Genomic DNA, 21,156 nt, shown 5'->3' on the forward strand with positions numbered 1-21,156 from the left:
GGATTTTCACCTGCCTCGAGATGACTGGGTGTTTGTGTTGTCCTCATCATTTCATCATCATCCAGGAAAGTGGCGAAATTGGACTGAGCAAAGGTTGGGAAATTGTACGGGCGCTGATAACCACGCAGTTGAGCGCCCCACAAACCAAACATCATCATCATCATCATCATCTTTGCCCTCTCACCACATTATGGTTGTTACAAACACACACAGACATCTACATCTACATGATTACTCTGCAATTCACATGTAAGTGCTTGGTAGAGGGTTGATCGAACCACAATCATACTATCTCTCTACCATTCCACTCCCGAACAGCGCGCGGGAAAAACGAACACCTAAACCTTTCTGTTCGAGCTCTGATTTCTCTTATTTTATTTTGATGATCATTGCTACCTATGTAGTTTGGGCTCAAAAAAATATTTTCTCATTCGGAAGAGAAAGTTGGTGACTGAAATTTCGTAAATAGATCTCGCCGCGACGAAAAACGTCTTTGCTTTAATGACTTCCATCCCAACTCGCGTATCATATCTGCCACACTCTCTCCCCTATTACGTGATAATACAAAACGAGCTGCCCTTTTTTGCACCCTTTCGATGTCCTCCGTCAATCCCACCTGGTAAGGATCCCACACCGCGCAGCAATGTTCTAACAGAGGACGAACAAGTGTAGTGTAAGCTGTCTCTTTAGTGGACTTGTTGCATCTTTTAAGTGTCCTGCCGATGAAACGCAACCTTTGGCTCGCCTTCCACACAATATTATCTATGTGGTCTTTCCAAATGAAGTTGTTCGTAATTTTTACACTCAAGTACTTATTTGAATTGACAGCCTTGAGAATTGTACTATTTATCGAGTTATCGAATTCCAGCGGATTTATTTTGGAACTCATGTGGATCACCTCACGCTTTTCGTTATTTATCGTCAACTGCCACCTGCCACACCATACAGCAGTCTTTTCTAAATCGCTTTGCAACTGATACTAGTCTTCGGATGACCTTAATAGACGGTAAATTACAGCATCATCTGCGAACAACCTAAGAGAACTGCTCAGATTGTCACCCAGGTCATTTATATAGATCAGGAACAGCAGAGGTCCCAGGACGCTTCCCTGGGGAACACCTGATATCACTTCAGTTTTACTCGATGATTTGCCGTCTATTACTGCGAACTGCGACCTTCCTGACAGTAAATCACGAATCCAGTCGCACAACTGAGACGATACCCCATAGGCCCGCAGCTTGATTAGAAGTCGCTTGTGAGGAACGGTGTCAAAAGCTTTCCGGAAATCCAGAAATACGGAATCAACCTGAGATCCCCAGTCGATAGCGGCCATTACTTCGTGCGTTTGCACAAGAACGATGTTTCCTGAAACCATGCTGTTTACGTATCAATAGATCGTTCCCTTCGAGGTGATCCATAATGTTTGAATACAATATATGATCCAAAACCCTACTGCAAACCGACGTCAATGATACAGGTCTGTAGTTCGATGGATTACTCCTACTACCCTTGTTAAACTCTGGTGAGACCTGCGCAATTTTCCAATCTGTAGATACAGATCTATCGGTGAGCGAGCGGTTGTATATGATTGCTAAGTAGGGAGCTATTGTATCAGCGTAATCTGAAAGGAACCTAATCGGTATACAATCTGGACCTGGTCATGAAATAACTTTCACAGCAAGTGATCTTGGCTTCCAATATTTTATACTACGATATTAAGTCGTCCCAAGAACACGTTAAATCTTCCTGACTTGCTTTCCCTTTTTCTCCATTTTTCACCAGTCACTCATGCCTTAACCTCTCTCTTTGCCCTCTCACCACATATTATGGTTGTTACAAACACACACACACACACACACACACACACACACACAAAACTGTAGGTGCACAGATTCATGTCTTGCGGCAAAGAAGGCATGGCCGCACACTGTCTAGTACACTGGCCGTGGCACGTGGGCATGCACGCACAACCGCACGCACGCATGAGGCTCCCTCAGCCGAGAGGACGGCCGTCGGCACTCCACACGACGCACGCACCGTGCCCGGGAGACTGGCACGGCGGCGGCGGCGCCCCCGCTGCGCGCTCGTAGTGAGCCGGCCACTGTTCCAGGAGCGGTTCATGACGCTGTCCGATATCGAGCAGCAGCTGCGCTACCACACGCAGCAGACCAATCGTCTGCGCAAGATCCTCAACGCCGCCGGCCCGCGCCGAGCCTGAGGGGACCAGCCTCGCCCTGCTCTCTGCGACCCCCCAAACCCACCCATTTCCCCCTATGCTTGCCCCTACCCTGTAGACTGTAGACGTCTCTACGTGGAGCGCACGTTCCCCTAACTGAATGTGATATTTTTAACGAGGATAAAAGTACTTCACGTATTTATTAAAACAGAAAAAGCATTGTTTTGCCAGTGTATATTGATGTTGCTACTCCCTCCATAACTGTACTGATGTTTGTAATGAAGATGTTGCTACTCTGAATTTCACCTTTTAATATGACTTTTTATAATGTGGAGAACTGAGCTATATTTAATGTTCTAAGCTAAAGATATGTCTATATATTTTAGCAGTACATGTAGCATCTGTATCTGTAGCGTCGATGTTAAGTGTGGTAATGTTTGTACTCGGAGCGAACATAATAATAAACTGTGTAACTGTAAAAAGAGCAACCCTAAAATTTTCCCTGATCTCTCTCTTCCTCTGGTGTGTTAAGACATTTATTTGTTCACTGGGGTGACAAAAGTCATGGGATACCGACTAATATCGTGTCGGACCAGCTGTACCCTGAATAGTGCAGCATCTCGACGTGATATGGACTCAACAAGACGTTGGAAATCACCTGCAGAAATACTCTATAGCCGGCCGCAATTTTGAAAGTGTTTCCGGTGCAGGATTTTTTGCCCAAACTTAGCTCTCGATTATGTCGCAAAAATATTCGATGGGTGGCCATTATCATCCCCTCGGCTTATACAGAATGTTCTCTGTACTGTCTGCCATCTGGTTCCCCTAAATGGCAGGCAGCACCGCATAACAGCCACGCTATGAGGGAAACAAACCAACAGCCAAACAGGCGAAGACATCAGGTAAACACGTCGAAGATTCTAGTCGATTAATAGGAACGTTTCCTTTCAGAGGTCGCCGCGACATGTCCGGCCACAGATTCTCACGCCGGGTTTCTATTGGCTCCAGCTCACTATATAGGCCCGACCGGTCGAAGGCAGGCCAGTCTTCGTCCGATGCTAATGGCAACCGCTATAGCAGAGTCTCCGAGAAGATACCACCGAAGCCGCTGTACTGCACCGCCGATAGAAGTACCAGCCGACCGAGAGGAACAACATCTCCGGCTAGATCGACGGACGTCTACATCTATTGTACAGCCAGCTATTGTACTGTACAAGAAATTATGTTCAATAAACTGTTGGAGAATACAACAGTTCTCCAAACCATCGTCAACAATTTTGGCTCCAGCTAAGGCGCATTGTCGGCCATGAAGGAACATAAAGTCCATGAACGGCTGCAAATAGTCTCCAAGTAATCAAACATAACCAAAAGTGGTTCAAATGGCTCTCAGCACTATGAGACTTAACATCTGAGGTCATCAGTCCCCTAGAACTTAGAACTACTTAAACCTAAGTAACCTAATGACGTCACACACATCCATGCCCGAGGCGGGATTCGAACTTGCGATCGTAACAGCAGCGCGGTTCCGGACTGAAGGGCCTAGAAGCGCTCGGTCACAGCGGCCGGCTCGAACATAACCACTTCTACTTAATGAACGGTTCAGTTGGGCCAGAGGACCCAGCCCACTCCAGGTAAACACAGCCCACACTACAGGGTTATTACAAATGATTGAAGCGATTTCACAGCTCTACAATATCTTTGTTATTGAGATATTTTCACAATGCTTTGCACACACATACAAAAACTCAGAAAGTTTTTTTAGGCATTCACAAATGTTCGATATGTGCCCCTTTAGTGATTCGGCAGACATCAAGCCGATAATCAAGTTCCTCCCACACTCGGCGCAGCATGTCCCCATCAGTGAGTTAGAAAGCATCGTTGATGCGAGCTCGCAGTTCTGGCACGTTTCTTGGTAGAGGAGGTTTAAACACTGAATCTTTCACATAACCTCACAGAAAGAAATCGCATGGGGTTAAGTCGGGAGAGTGTGGAGGCCATGACATGAATTGCTGATCATGATCTCCACCACGACCGATCCATCGGTTTTCCAATCTCCTGTTTAAGAAATGCCGAACATCATGATAGAAGTGCGGTGGAGCACCATCCTGTTGAAAGATGAAGTCGGCGCTGTCGGTCTCCAGTTGTGACATGAACCAATTTTCCAGCATGTCCAGATACACGTGTCCTGTAACGTTTTTTTCGAAGAAGAAAAAAGGGCCGTAAACTTTAAACCGTGAGATTGCACAAAACACGTTAACTTTTGGTGAATTGCGAATTTGCTGCACGAATGCATGAGGATTCTCTACCGCCCAGATTCGCACATTGTGTCTGTTCACCATTAAGAAAAAATGGTGCTTCATCACTGAAAACAATTTTCGCACTGAACGCATCCTCTTCCATGAGCTGTTGCAACCGCGCCCAAAGTTCAAAGCGTTTGACTTTGTCATCGGGTGTCAGGGCTTGTAGCAATTGTAAACGGTAAGGCTTCTGCTTTTGTCTTTTCCGTAAGATTTTCCAAACCGTCGGCTGTGGTACGTTTAGCTCCCTGCTTGCTTTATTCGTCGACTTCCGAGGGCTACGCGTGAAACTTGCCCGCACGCGTTCAACCGTTTCTTCGCTCACTGCAGGCCGACCCGTTGATTTCCTCTTACAGAGGCATCCAGAAGCTTTAAACTGCGCATACCATCGCCGAATGGAGTTAGCAGTTGGTGGATCTTTGTTGAACGTCGTCCTGAAGTGTCGTTGCACTGTTATGACTGACTGATGTGAGTGCATTTCAAGCACGACATACGCTTTCTCGGCTCGTGTCGCCATTTTGTCTCACTGCGCTCTCGAGCGCTCTGGCGGCAGAAACCTGAAGTGCGGCTTCAGCCGAACAAAACTTTATGAGTTTTTCTACGTATCTGTAGTGTGTCGTGACCATATGTCAATGAATGGAGCTACAGTGAATTTATGAAATCGCTTCAATCATTTGTAACAGCCCTGTATTATGGAGCCACCATCAGCTTGCACAGTGCCATGTTGGAAACTTAGGTCCATGGATTGGTGGGGTTCGCGCCACACTCGATCCCTACCATCAGCTCTTACCAACTGAAATGCGGACTCATCTGACCAGGCCACGCTTTTCCAGTCGTCTAGAGTCCGACCGAAATGGTTACAAGCCCCGGACTGGCGCTGCAGGCGATGTCGTTGTGTTAGCAGAGGCACTCGCGACGGCCGTCTTCTGCCATAGCCCATTAACGTCAAATTTCCACGCGCTGTCCTAACAGATACGTTCGTCGTTCGTCTCGCGTTGATTTCTGCGGATGCTTCACGCGGTCCTACTTGCCAGTTAGCACTGACAACTCTATGTAAACGCCGCTGCTCTCGGTCGTTAAGTGAAGATGGTCATCCACAGCGATGTACGTGATGAGAGGTGATGTCTGAAATTTGGTATTCTCGGCACACTCTTGACACTGTGAATCTCTGAATACTGAATCCCTAACGATTTGCGAAAATTAATATCCCATGCGTCAAGCTCAAGCACCATTCCGCGTTCAAAGACAGTTAACTCCAAACGTACGGCTGTAATCACATCAGAAACCTTTTCACATAAATCCCCTGAGTACAAATGACAGCTCTACCAACGCACTGCCTTTTTATAGCATGTGTACGCGGTGCTATCACCATATGTATATGTGCATATCACTACCTCATGAATTTTGTCACCTCACTGTATGCATCGATGAGACACTGCATTGCCACCACCTGCTTATTAGCGTCCTGTTCCGGCTTTGCAACGCAGTACAGCAGCGGTTCAGCGTGGCGCGGATTCGACAACTCCTACAGGTCCCCCGAGGTCTGCGCACCAGTTGTCTACGTACAGGTCATAAAAGTTAGAGGCCTATGGTTTGTGGGTGCGAAGCTGGTTCCTATTTCAGTACCATATCCATTCAGTCAGGTTTGCATCAGACAAATCTGGTGCCAAATACACGAAGGTGAGTATCCCATCACGCTCCTCAGATCACTGTTGCACGATACTTTCCTTGTTACAAGGACAGGCATCCTGTTGGAAGACGACACAGCCTTCGGGGAAGACACCAAACGTGATTGGGAGGAATGCAGGTGGTGAGCAATAATGAGCGTGTAGCTTACAGCTGTCATGAGGGCCTCTATTACTACCACGGGTCCAATGGTGAGCTTAAGTGCATGTCCCGCATAGCTTAAAGGGTTCCGCACCAGATGAAATCTTGAAATTTAAATTTGTTTTTTTTTTTCATTTATCTTAATCTGCAGAATGTCCTCTTTCCAACGATAAATAATACGTACACATTTTTTTCATTATTTCTGGTTTACTCATTCATTTAAACAAAACATTGTGTGGACTTGACTATCCTACAAGAATCTAAACAGCTGAACAAGGTAACATTCGTCAGTTATTTAGGACTTGGGGATTCCATCGGTTTAAAATCAGATGAGGAAGTGAAGCCACATGGAGAAAATGTAAGTATCACTAAAATGGAGTGCATAGGTCATGTATAATCAAAGCGAATGAGTACGACTGATAACTCCATACAAGGGAAAGAAATTGGAAGATTGCAGAGAATTGGATCGTAAGAACACACTCACACAGTCTATGATAGATAAAACCTTCAATTGTTATGGCATGGTCATCAGGTTCAAAAAACGGTTCAAATGGCTCTGAGCAATATGGGACTTAACGTCTGAGGTCATCAGTCCCCTAGAACTTAGAACTACTTAAACCTAACTAACCTAAGGATATCATACACATCCATGCCCGAGGCAGGATTCGAACCTGCGACCGTAGCGGCCGCGCACTTCCAGACTGAAGCGCCTAGAACCGCTCGGTCACATCGGCCGGCATGGCCATCAGGCAAAATGGTAGTAGCATAGAAGACGTGAGACCACTATTCAACAGACAATAACCCCACTCAAGACCTATGCCCTCCAGGAAGTGATACATGGTACAAATACTAGAGAGCACAACAAAATAGTGAGAAATTTATTCAGAAACCAGACATACCTTTTGCCATAGTGGAAATCTTGAAAGAAACTTTCAGAGATTGGTCAGACGTAAGGCTATTGAAAAAATGTCTTCGTAGCCGCACCCAGAATCCCGGCGGGTCCATAAACAGCATAATCTGGGCCAGAATTCCGAAGTCAGCGATGTCTCAATTAGTACACCGCATTTTTTGTCTTTGATGTAGTGAGAATACTCAGTGAAGAAAATGTTGCAAGGTGTGAAGTTCTGAAAAGACTGCTACAAACTGTTAGTCGCCTCGCGGTGAAACAAATGTTAAATGTAGATAAAGGAAGAATTATGGCACTAGAGAGAGCTATTAGTGACCTTGAAGTAAGGACAAGGCAACGCAGAAGAGAAGGATGAATAGAAGAGGATGTAAACAACCCATCTTATGGAGCTGGAAAGAATTCACCACTTTAATGACTGTTTCCGGTAAGTTGTGTTTTTTAAGAATAAAACGAACTATTTCTCAGCTTCTACTTGCCAGAATTCGTTCAGAATTACAGAATACGCTAAACTCAGAATTGTGCGTATTGCGTATTTTAACACAGGGTTTTTCCAATTTGTAAACCACAAAGCAGTTACGGCCTTAGGCACATGGAAAATGTATACAGTTTCTTATTTTTACACCCATTTTGTATAAAAATTATTACGTTGAAACTAATCAATATTTTTATAAATCCTTTTGCTAGAATTGTTAGAAATGTGTAACCTACAAGCCACATTGCTTACAAATCTTTATTCCCAGTAGCTTCTGATAGAAAGTACCTTTAACGTCAATAAATTTTACATTATTTAAGACAAGGATTGCCAGCCTGCCTGAATCCCCTTGATACTCTGCACCGACCTGCGTCTGTGGCCTGCATCTGTTCAACGACCGTTAACGTGGATGATGACGTATCCAGACTCGACCACTGATCTGGAGTAACAGAAAACGTGATTCAAACGACCAGGTAATACGTTTCCAGTAATCCACGGTCTAATCTCTTACGATCTCATGCCCACTGCAGTCACAATGGACGATGCCATTGGTACAACGTGGGAACATGGAAGTGTCATTGGCAGGGTGGCTTAACGTTCAGCAACGTGCACTGAACAGTAAGCTCCACAACACTTGTGCCTTCACCACTCTGTCATCATATCTGCCGCAGATCGCCATCTACCCTGTTCTACAGAAAGGGCAGCCGCGGATCTGCACGTTCTGTCATGAGCTTTCACGGAAACTGATACGGAAATGTATTTTTGCATGTTAGGTCTTGAGTTGTGAAAATTTACCACCCGATCACGCTGAAACGAAGCGTCATCCGTGAACAGCACAGCTGCACTAAGGTGAGTCGTTGACACATAGTTTATTGGACCATTCGCGGAAGTGTACCCGTGCTGGAATATCAGCTGCTGATAGTACCTGCACACGTTGTACATGGTACGGATGTTGTCTTCCATTGACGGTAGGGTTGTCGTCAACTGCCCGAAGAGGTTCCTCCTCCAGTTGCGTCGTCGTCCTTCTAGGCGTCTCCCCATTGCGAGCACTGGGCTTAAACGTCCCATGCTCCCTTAAACGACGAGCAGTGGTTTCAAACGTCCTCCTCTCGAGGCACTATCGTTGTGAAAATATCTCCCGATTACAATTGCAAAATTACCACAGACTATAATAGTCGATCGTAGACTACGGGCGTTTCCCTACTAGCCTTGGTCAATTTAGATCGTAACATTCTTACCTGTGCTCTAGGTGTATTGCATGCATGTCGGACCTTACCTCATTTCGATCGCTTTGTCTGCGTAAGCGATCAGTGTCTTGTTAGATTCCGCTACAATCTTGACGGTGTGAACCGTCTACAAACTGAGTGAGGATATATAACGGGCCGCGTAAACTACGGAACATTTTTGTTCTATATAGTTATCCTCCTGTCTCTTACTTTAAAAAAATATATTTATAGCTAAATTGAAAGCGTCAATGTTTAATTTAGGTTTTATAAGAAAATCATTGATCTGTAACGTGAAAAAGAGGGATGTTATAGTAAAAATAATAAACAATACAGATTTATCATGAAGCGCAATTCCCAACAAAAGGCAAAATTTTAAAAGAGACGCAAAACAAAGACATATACAATATCACTTCAACATTCCATCGAGCTTATATAAAACATGCATAACTCCAGCCTGCTGGTTATATTGGGGCAGCAACTCATTTTAGATTCTGATGCAAGAAGAGGCTGCCAGAATTGCAGGTAAAATGAATGTTTATTTAGTCGGTGACCGGTTTCGTGCTACGCCAATTCTCAAACCGACCAATGTTTGCCAAGTAAAACGTCCGTTCAAAATAGCTGCTACTTTGGTCCGACGTTTTACTTGGTAAACATTGGTCGGTTTGAGAATGGGCGTAGCACGAAACCGGTCACCGACTAAATAAACATTCATTTTAGTTGCAATTCTGGCTGCCTATTTTTGCATCATTATATAAAACACGTTTCTGTTACTCATAAATAACTTTCAGTCTCATCAATAATAACAGGAAACTCATGCCTTTGATTATGATGATAAATGTATTGAGTACAAAATAACAGACTTTTCATGTTCGTGCATATACACTGCCAACATAAACAATGAAGTAAGTCACGCGTCAAAATTACCTTTGTTCCGACTGAAAGAACATACGCTATAGGCGAACCTAAGAATTAACTCTTACAGTATATTCTAACGAAACGTGACCAGTAGGGCATTTTGACCACTTCACGTAATGAAACGTTTCATGTTATGGTTGTACATTCTGTTTCTTTGTGTTTCTCATGATTAATTTGAGTTTGAATAGAAGGAGAAAATGAGCTCTAAGATGGAAATAAAACCTTTCCATATCAATGCCCATAAAACATATTTAATTCCTCTTTATGTCGGGGAATATTTCATGAAAGTTTGACCAAAACTTTTTGTTACACAGTGTAGCATTTGACAACTTAGCCACGTTCGAAATTAGTAGTGCTTCATAAAGTATAATTTAAAATAAAACTTTGTGGAACGGTGCCTTTCCTCAAGTTTATCAAACTGCCCATCAGAAGAAATTGGTCCATAACAATCTACCCATCGCCAATGTCACTTATGGCAGTGGGTATCCACTTTTACGGACAGGATGTCGCTAGAGTGATTCACCACTCGTCACTGCTCCGCTCATAGTTTTACTTATGGCATCGCGTGACACCAATGACAACAGACGACATTGAACCTCGTGGCAGGCTGAGGCCATATTATGGCTCATCATTGTATGAACTGTCCGAAACAAGTTTTGCACCACCACAATGTACTACACTTCTTCTGCCTGGAACTACTTTATCAACACACTTTTCATCACTTGAGATTGCTGCGTAAAGGTACAATCGAACTTGCAGTCTCAGTACATTTCGGTAGATCTAACTTATCTCCAGTCGTGAACGGGACAACATGGCTTTTACACGTTGTTCTTACTGTAGACATACCTCAAAGGCCCATTTGAAGCTTAGATGGCAACATTGTCAGCTTACGGCAAGAAAGGTTGTCAACATGTAATTTTGTCGGACAAACTGGGGTACAATATCCGATAATTTATGACACAACAGAGTGACCTAATTCAGACTATTAACCGCTTTCGTGAGACACAAAACACTGATTTGCAAACCTTGATTGGGTCCCAGCAAACAACGACGCCAACTGGCGATCGCTACTACTAACACCGCCTCTTAGGTCCCTCACGAAGAACGCTACAGAACTGCTTGCTACCTACGCACCGCTCTATCGTCACCGCACGGTCAATTTGGTCTCTACGAACAACATAACAAAGTGTGGTGTGTGAAGAAACTGGGCAAGGGAACATCTACAATGGCACCTTAATCAAAGGCGTCCGTATCTATCGCCTGATAACCGTCGCTGAAGATTGTGGTGGCGGTCAAGTATCACGGGACGTTACAAACATACAGGTGGGGTAGGGGGGTGGGGGGGGGGGTCGTAGCTAAGTGGTTCAGTCATGTTTGGGATTGGTAACTGTGTATGCATGACCGTCGCCTCTTGTCGTCTCGATGGAAATATGAGCTGCTCAGTACCTGTGTTACATCTCTACAGTCAACATCTCGGCGATGGGTGTGTCTTTCAAGATCACAATGCACAATAACACAGTACTCTCCTCCAGGAGTCATTAATTAACCGCACAAAATGACCTACGGTATCTGCAGACGTGAGCAAGACTGAGAGAGCTGCGGACGAAACCTACAGTGCTTCGTCGAGGAAGCAGGACTCTCATCCATTGGATGGCCTTAAAAATTATGTCTGACAGTGGTCGACTGCGTGGAATGGAATGTAAGAGCAAGATGTACAGAATAAAGGAAAGGGAAGCCAAGCCTATACTGACACAGCTGCATTTAGTATTACAAATAACGCAGAAAACACATAAAGGCAGAGGCATGAGAACTGGGGTGTGGTACACGGGTGAGTGTGTTGTAAAATAAGAGAAAAAAAATTGGAAATTTGTGGTAAGTTCCTATGGCAGCAAACTGCTGAGGTCATGGGTGCCTAGGATTACACACTACTGAATCTAACTTAAACTAACTTACGCTAAGGACAACACACACACCCATGCCCGAGGGAGGACTCGAACCTCTGACCGTGGGGAGCCGCGCGGACCGTGGCAACGCGCCTGAGACCGCACGGCTACCCCGCGCGGCTAAAATAAGAGATGCTGTATATATAGATAGGTATGAAGAAACTAGATGAAATAGTCTGTTGGTGCTTCTATGAATAACTCTCCTATAGACTCCATCGAAGCAGGTGACATGCTGTAGAATAAACGATTACACATGCCCCACATTTTCGTTGTCATGCCGCACCAAGTGATACGGTGTCACGGACTACCCTGAAGTCTCTTGATGAATGGAATGTCACAAGAGCCAGCCTAACAACTAATGAACGATGAACAATGTAACGCTCATAGTTTTTCACATAATTATATACGACTCTTTTCAAGTGCATGGGCCAATAAGTCAAAAAATTTCCGATAAAATATCTTTTGGCGTTACACTATAAGCCAGGTAAGTCGTTTAACAAAGTGTTGTCGATGGGCATGAGCGACCGAGAGGCACTGGCATAGCTTTGTGTGTATCAAAACAGGTGTTCAAATGGACTACCTATATGCGACAGGCAACCTGAAGTGATCATATTTAAATCAGAAGTGCAACGTATAAAAATGAAGAAAGTGTAAAACTGATAATATCACCTCCACTAACGTCTCCCTAAGCATACCGCAATCGAAAGCCACAAGCTGGATGTATAAAACTCTGTGAAATTGTGCATGATGTAACTTCCCATTCACTGTACAGCTACTCAAAACCTTAAGTGATGTTTCTCTAGAATAACTGGTACCTGAGTGCACGCGATAGCTCTCTGCACAAGTTAATTCACTTGACATATCCACCAGAAAGACGGGAGTTACTATAAAAGAAGATGTAAGGATCCTATTATTTTTTCGCATTTCTCTGAATAGTTCCATCAAAACAATGTTTTTTATCTTGCTCATTGTTATAGATGCTGCTGTGGCTATATCAAGGTACGGTACACTTTCAGAAAAGAGCAAATTTTAAATAATAATAGTATTAGAACAAAATTAATTCATTAAATAACAAAATTTAACAAGAATTCGTCTCTAAATAATTATACCGGTTGTACACTGTTTTCTTCGCTTCAAGCTACACATTTACTATTGTCGCCGTTGGTGTTCCACCAATGATTTAATCACAACAGAAGAAAAACCCGGTGCAACTGTTGTCAGATACAGCTGACTAACAACTGGACTCGCTTCTAATTTTGAAGAAAACCTGCGCTGAAACAAATGTGTGGTGGGTGATACAATTAGACATCTTACATTGGATTTGTTCCTCCTGTTACTTGAATACCGATAATGTGAGTTTTCCATGCCATCAAATGCTTATGCATTTACGAAATGCTTCGGAATGGGCTTTAAAAGTTAAAAAATTACATGCAGAATAATATTTTCTAACACTAATTTTTACTAAGTTTCTCGGACTGAGACGTTGTGCCGACTTTGAAGAATTTTCGTATTTTTAATAAAATATGAATGTTGTTAATCATATCAAAGTAAGACAGTTTCTTCCAAATAACTGAACCAATTTAATTTTTCAAAAACCTGGTTTCTGACTGTTTAGTACAATGTCCAGTCACTTTAACGTGAGACCACGTCTCAAAACCTGAATGACCACATTTGCAGCGCTGACTGCTGCGAAACGTGCAAGAAGAACGTGAGTGAGGTTCTGGAAGGTACCGACAGGTATGTGTGGCCTTGCCGACACCAATGCCGTCGTGGCCAGCTAAGCTGGGTTTCTCGGCTGAGGATCCAAAGCGTGAACACCCCAAAGGAGGTGGTCCCATAGATTCGCAGTTGGTCTTGTATCTGGGGAATCTGGTGGCGCCGGCCGGAGTGGCCGAGCGGTTCTAAGCGCTTCAGTCTGGAACCGCGCGACCGCTGCGGTCGCAGGTTCGAATCCTGCCTCGGGCATAGATGTGTGTACTGTCCTTAGGTTAGCTAGGTTTAAGTAGTTCTAAGTTATAGGGGACTGATGACCTCAGATGTTAAGTCCCATAGTGCTCAGAGCCATTTGAACGATTTTGAATCTGGTGGCTAAGGGAGACCTGTAAAATCTTCCTGGTGCTCTTAGCACCACTTAGGTACACTGCGAGCTGTCTGACACGTTGCACTGTCCTGTTGGGAGATACTATCGTGCCGAGGAAAAACAAACTAGCTGTCGGAGTGCATGTGGTCCCCAAGGATACACGCATACTTCCGTTGATCAATTGTGCCTCTACGATGCCAGGATCGCCCAGGGAACGCCACAAAATCATGCCCCAGACCATACCGCTCCGAAGATTGGTCCAAATGGTTCAAATGGCTCTGAGCACTATGAGACCCAACTTCTGAGGTTATTAGTCCCCTAGAACTTAGAACTAGTTAAACCTAACTAACCTAAGGACATCACACACGTCCATGCCCGAGGCAGGATTCGAACCTGCGACCGTAGCGGTCTCGCGTATCCAAACTGCAGCTCCTAGAACCGCACGGCCACTACGGTCGGCCACTCCGAAGATTGTTGCAGTGTGTTCGCTTTCAGACGATTCGTCTGTACACGCCGACGGCCATCTGTCGGATGGAGCATAAAACATGATTCATCTGAAAAGACCACCTCTCGCCACTCAGTGGACGTCCAGTTGGGATATTAGAGTGCAAACTCCGGACTTCGTCGCCGATGAACAGAAGTCGGCATGGAGGCATGGAGAAGGCGCCTGCTGCGAAGGCCCATAAGCAGACAGTAACCTTCAGTGAATGGTCGTCAAGGAGAGTATTTTGGTAGCCCTTTGGTTCATCTGGGTGGCCTGTTGCTCAACAGTTGCACGTCTCTACAGCCGCCGCTCATCTATGGCCCATGGTGCACCACAGTTGTCTCGGCCGCCGGTTTTGGCTGGTGGCATTTTGCCATGCACGTTACACTTTAACCAGAGTTCACGTACTGTGCCGCTTCGAAAATGCTTCAGTCCTTGGCATGAAAGCCAATGATCATACGCTTTCGAATGTCAGATAAATCACTCTTTTTCCGCATTAAAACAACGACTGCACTGTTTTGAGCTTCCCCCTCCGACGAGCTTTAGATACCCCTCCACTATCAATGGTCCCATCTGCCGTCTGTGAGTGCTTATTGCACGCTGACGCCGAACATAGCCGTCGGTCACATTAATATGACTGGATCGTATTTATTCAAATAAGAACTCATATAATAACGAAGTTTTCTTGACCACTATTATTGTCTAATATCAGCACATGAGGGGCGTTCAGTAAGTAATGCGACACTTTTTTCTTGGCCAATTTCGGTTGAAGTAAATGCAGAATATTCTGTGGGTCATCGTGGAATATTTCGACTTCGGCACATAAAATTTCATAATGTTCCGACAGGTGGCAGCGCTATATGTAGTCTTTAAAACGACGTTTCTAACTTAGGTGCGTTCCATGCAGAGGAGTGTTGTTGAGTTTCTTCTGGCGGAAAACCAGAACATCGCAGATATTCATAGGGGCTTGCATCATGTCTATGGAGACCTGACGGTGAACAAAAGCACTTTGAGTCGTTGGGCGAGGCGTCTGTCGTCATCGTAACAAGGTCGCGCAAACGAGTGGGATCTCCCGCGTGCAGTCCTGCCGCACGCAGCAGTGACTCCTGCCTTGTTGCAACGTGCAGATACTCTCATTCGAGGTGATCGATGGATTATAAACAAACTACTTGCTGCACAACTGTGCATCTCTGTTCGTAGTGATGACACCCCCGTCCAGCAGTTGGTGTGTTTGTGTGTGTGTGTGTGTGTGTGTGTGTGTGTGTGTGTGTGTGTTTTGAACCGGGGACCTAGAAACGACGGAGAGGCTTCGTCCCCCCTTAGCCCTCAGTGGTTCACAACCCCACAACAGGCCACAGCACTCCATCCGCCCCACCGACGCCCTACATCGAACCCAGGGTCATTGTGCGGTTCGGCCCCCACTGGATCCTCCCCCCTCCACCCCCACCCCATGAGCGTCTCATATCAGACGAGTGCAGCAAATGTGTGTGAAATCTTATTGGACTTAACTGCTAAGGTCATCAGTCCCTAAGCTTACACACTACTTAACCTAAATTATCCTAAGGACAAACACACACACGCATGCCCGAGGGAGGACTCTAACTTCTGCCGGGACCAGCCGCACAGTCCATGAATGCAGCGGCTAGACCGCTCGGCTAATCCCGCGCGGCTCGGGTGTAGCCCCAAATGTTTGTGTGGTATAGTAGTTATGGTGTACACGTAAGTGGAGACAGTGTTTGCGCAACAATCGCCGACGCAGTGTAACTGAAGCAGAATAAGGGGAACCAGACCACACTCACCGAGGCAGATGGAAAAACGGCTTAAAAACCATCCACATGCTGGCCGGCACACCGGACCTCGACATTAATCCCCCGAGCGGATTCGTGCAGGGGACCGGCACACCTTCCCGCCCGGAAGGCAGTGCGCTAGACCGCGCCGCTAGTCAGGCGGGCTACCAGTTGGGGTACTGGAAGGTGCGCGCCCGCTGGGTTCCACGCCGAATAACGGAAGACCAAAACAGCAACGAAGGGCCATCTGTGCGGGATTGCTTGCGCGTTACGAGGCTGATCGTAACAGCTTTTTATCGAACATCGTCACAAATGAAACATAGGTTCACAACTTCGAACCAGGAAACAAAACCTCACTCCATGGAGTGGAGCCGCACCACCTCTCCTCCAAACCAACAATTCAAAGCCGGAACCTCAGCCGGTAAAGTCATGGCGATGGTCTCTGGGATTTTGAAAGGGTTACTGTATTTCAAGTCCTCCTTCGTGGTGGAACAATCAACTCTGAAGTGTACTGTGCTACCCTCAGGGGAATGAAGAAACGACTACAGTGGGTTCGTCGCCACAAATATGTAAGAGAACTTCTCCTTCTCCATGACAAAGGTGTCACACAAGTCTGCGTAACCGAGAGCAGCTCACAGAACTTCCTTGGACTGTTCTTCCGCATTTACCCTACAGCCCGGATCTCGCACCCTGTGACTTCCATCTGTTTGGCCCATTGAAGGACGCACTCCGCAGGGAGCCATACGTAGACTATGGGGAGGTTACTAAGGCAGCAAGACGTTGGTTCCGACGTCGACCAGTAGAGCGGTACCAAGAGGGCACACAGGCCCCTCCAGTAAGGACGCCACGTTGAGCGAATATTAAGTTAAAAATTGAGTTTTGTAGCCAAAAGATTGAGAAATAATATGGTGTATTGCAATCCTGTACAAAAAAACCTGATTTCAAAAGAAAACATGTTGCATTACGTACACTACTGGCCATTAAAATTGCTACACCACGAAGATGACGTGCTACAGACGCGAGCATTCACACAAGCTTGGCGCCGGTGGCGACACCTACAACGTGCGGACATGAGGAAGGTTTCTAACCGATTTCTCATACACGAACAGCAGTTGACCGGCGTTGCCTGGTGAAACGTTGTTGTGATGCCTCGTGTAAGGAAGAGAAACGCGTACCATCACGTTTCCGACTTTGATAAAGGTCGGATTGTAGCCTATCGCGATTGCAGTTTATCGAATCGCGACACTGCTGTTCGCGTTGGTCGAGATCCAATGGCTGTTAGCAGATTATGGAATCGGTGGGTTCAGGAGAGTAATACGGAACGCCGTGCTGGATCCCAATGGTCTCGTATCATTAGCAGTCGAGATGACAGGCATCTTATCCGCATGGCTGTAACGGATCGTGCAGCCACGTCTCGATCCCTGAGACAACAACCATATCCACGAACAGTTTGGCGACGTTTGCAGCAGCTTGGACTATCGGCTCGGAGACCATGGCTGAGGTTACCCTTTACTCTGACTGGAGCGCCTGCGATGGTGTACTCAACGACGAACCTGGGTGCACGAGTAGCGAAACGTCATTTTTTCGGATGAATCCAGGTTCTGTTTACAACATCATGATGGTCGCATCCGTGTTTGGCGACATCGTGGTGAACCCACATTGGAAGCGTGTATTCGTCATCGCCATACTGGCGTATCACCCGGCGTGATGGTATGGGGTGCCATTGGTTACACGTCTCGGTCACCTCTTGTTCGCATTGACGGCACTTTGAACAATGAACGTTACATTTCAGATGTGTTACGACCCGTGACTGTACCCTTCATTCGATCCCTGCGAAACTCTACATTTCTGCAGGATAATGCACGACTGCATGTTGCAGGTCCTGTACGGGCCTTTCTGGACACAGAAAATGTTCGACTGCTGCCCTGGGCAGCACATTCTCCAGATCTCTCACCAGCTGAAAACGTCTCGTCATTGGTGGCCGGGCAACTGGCTCGTCACAATACGCCAGTCACTACTCTTGATGAACTGTGGTATCGCCTTGAAACTGCATGGGCAGCTGTACCTGTACACGCCAACCAAGCTCTGTTTGACTCAATGCTCAGGCGTATCAAGGCCGTTATTACGGCCAGAGGTCGTTGTTCTGGGTACTGATTTCTCAGGATATATGCTCCCAAATTGCGTGAAAATTTAATCACATGTCAGTTCTAGTATAATATATTTGTCCAATGAATGCCCGTTTATCGTCTGCATTTCTTCTTGGTGTAGCAATTTTAGTGGCCAGTAGTGTATTAAATGCCCCTCGTACAAATAGTTTCATAGGCAATCGTCGCTTAAAAAACCTAACAGCAAATAGGAAAATCTTATACCTGCTTTTCCAGACATGTTAGCAATGATGTTTAGAAAGTTCCTTTTTGGAAAAGAGACTAGATATTTTTATTGAAATAAATAACGAAGGTCCCAAAATAAATGACGTAATTGTATACAGTGGTCTGCCAGAACATTACGACCACCTACCTAAAAGCCGGTATGTCCATCTTTGGCACTGATAACAGCGGCGACGCGTCTTGGCATTGAAGTAATGAATCGTTGGTAGGTCGCTGGAGACAGGTGGTACCACGTTTGCATACCCAAGTCACCTAAATCCCGCACATTCCGCAGGGGAGGGTTGCGGGGAGGGGAGGGGGGCGATGACCTCTGACGGCACACTCTGTCACATCCCAGATGTCTTTGATCGGGTTCATATCTGGCGAGTTGGAGGTCCAGCACATCAATTGGAACCCGCTACTGTGTTTCTCGAACCACTCCATCACACTCTTGGCCTTGTGAAAACTGCCACTGCCACTGCGATCAAGTTTTCCAGACATGTTAGCAATGATGTTTAGAAAGTTCCTTTTTGGAATAGACACTACATATTTGTATTGAAATAAATAACGAAGGTTCCAAAATAAATGACGTAATTGTATACAGTGGTCGGGAAACTTGATCGCCATGAAGGGGTATGTGGTCTGCATCAGTGTATGATACTCCTTGGCCATCATGGTGTCTTGAACGAGCTCCTCTGGACCCACGGATGCCCGTGTGAATGTTCCCCAGAGCAGAATGGAGCCGTCGCCAGCTTGTCTCTGTACCGTTGTACAGGTATCAAAGACGTTCCCCTGGAAGACGACGGATTCCCGCCCTCCCATCTGCACGGTGGAGAAGGTATCGGGATTAACAAAACATGCAATGCTCTACCACTGGACCAACGTCCAGTGCCGAGGGTCACGTGCCCACCTCATTCGTAGTTGCCGATGTCGTTTTGTTAACACTGGCACATGCACTGGTCGTCAGCTGCGAAGACCCACCGTTAGGCGGGTTCGGTGCGCTGTGTGTTCAGACCTTCGACCATAGATACTAGTAGACTGGCCTTGCTGTGCAGAAGCTATAGGGCTGGTGTGGCTCCAACATAAACCACGTGACTGTTGGCAAAACGTGGCGGGATTTCAAATCAGCGGTCTGCCATCCTATGTTTGTATCGTATTTTACCCACATTTCTCAATTGACTGTCAAACGCTTCCTTTTTTATTTGCGAAAAATTATGGCAGAACTACATTTGACCTGGATTTGCCCACAGTATCATTTATAAAATCTAACAAACACATCGAACGCCCCTCTGGTGGGCAGCGGGACGAAATTACTATAAACTACCAATTAAAGTAAAATGTCGTAAAAATTCTTTTAAACACTAAGAGTGGGCTCGTGTCAAAACTTTAAATGTTGGATTAGCCGCGTTTTGAGCTCTAGTCACTTTATAAAAGAAAATGGGATATGGGAATTATGTCAACTATAGGTGCCAAAATTGTCTACTTTAGGAGCAGGTCCATTTTAGAGTATCAATTTTAGGTGCACTTCAAAGGTTCAGTTCCTACTATTTTTACAAAAGTTTAAACTATCAGTTTTAAAAAAATGATATTTTAGATGAAAGGTGAGACTTTGAAGTTTCAGAAAATAATTTTGGAGCCTACATTTATTTGATAGTATTAGAAGGTAGAAAAAAATTCTCTTCAGGTGTCGACTATAGGTGCTTTTACCTTATTATAATCTCACTTGAATATACAAAAAGGCGATGCCGATGGCTTAAAGTTTTTCCGTTTCAGGGCCTGTATCCAAAGCTGCCTTCGGTTTTCATCCTTAGGCAACCTATGAGTAGGAACGACAAACAGTTATATTTACTTCTGTAACCGAATTATCACAGATAGTTTCCAAAATTTAATATGAGTCTGACTTTACAGGCATCACTTTCAACATTTTAATTTACGTGATACTCTATTTCAAGTGTAAAAAACATATAAAAGTCACTTCAGCAGATTTCAATAAACGCATCTGCACTGTCATAGAAACACACGTGAAATGTAATGCCATTTTCCCCGACAAAACGCTGAGTACAGCCATAAGTGCAACACGAAACAACCATGTTTTGCCAACATTCACGTGACTTTAGCCCAGAGATGTTGGAGCCACGAAAATGACGTCAGGGCCAGTCTATTATATTTATGGTCGAAGGTTCAGACACACTTGTTATCTGTCCAGCATTAAAATCTTATGTTAGTTCCGCCACAGTTCACATCCGGTCCTATTTTACGTCTGCCCTGCCTAAGACGTCCGACGCCCGTCTCCACGACCTCTGGACGAGGTTTCACCTTGTTTCGCCGTATGTTGAAGACCATCATCATAGCACACCTCGTACGCCGGACAAGTCTTTCAGTTTTCAGAATGCTAATGCCGAACCTCTGTGCCATCAGAATCCGCCCACGGTTAAAATCACATAGATCGCGCCTTCCCCGTTCAACATTCCGACGACACGCTCACCAATACTACATGCACCGTGCATGTGCCTGACTAGCCTTCGTTTCTCGCCAGGTGACGCTGCTATCGCCTGGGCGTGTTTATATCGATGGTAGGTCGGTGGTCATAATGTTCTGACCGATCACTCTACATGGATCAGAAGCTAATTTTATCAAATGGTTCAAATGGCTCTGAGCACTATGGGACTCAACATC

The 21,156-nt window shown here is 45.4% G+C and overlaps 1 protein-coding gene across 1 annotated transcript in view; it reads left to right on the plus strand.

Annotated features, from left to right (window-relative positions):
• LOC126187682 (uncharacterized) overlaps positions 1–2,652 on the plus strand; it is a 71,801-nt gene extending 69,149 nt beyond the window's left edge. Inside the window, exon 4 of the mRNA XM_049928917.1 lies at positions 2,111–2,652. Coding sequence (XP_049784874.1) covers positions 2,111–2,218 — 108 coding nt within the window. The 3' untranslated portion in view covers positions 2,219–2,652. The remainder of the gene's footprint in view (positions 1–2,110) is intronic.
• The last annotated feature ends 18,504 nt before the right edge of the window (positions 2,653–21,156 follow it).

Source organism: Schistocerca cancellata, chromosome 5 (assembly GCF_023864275.1).
Source record: "Schistocerca cancellata isolate TAMUIC-IGC-003103 chromosome 5, iqSchCanc2.1, whole genome shotgun sequence".
NCBI classification, from domain to species: domain Eukaryota; kingdom Metazoa; phylum Arthropoda; class Insecta; order Orthoptera; family Acrididae; genus Schistocerca; species Schistocerca cancellata.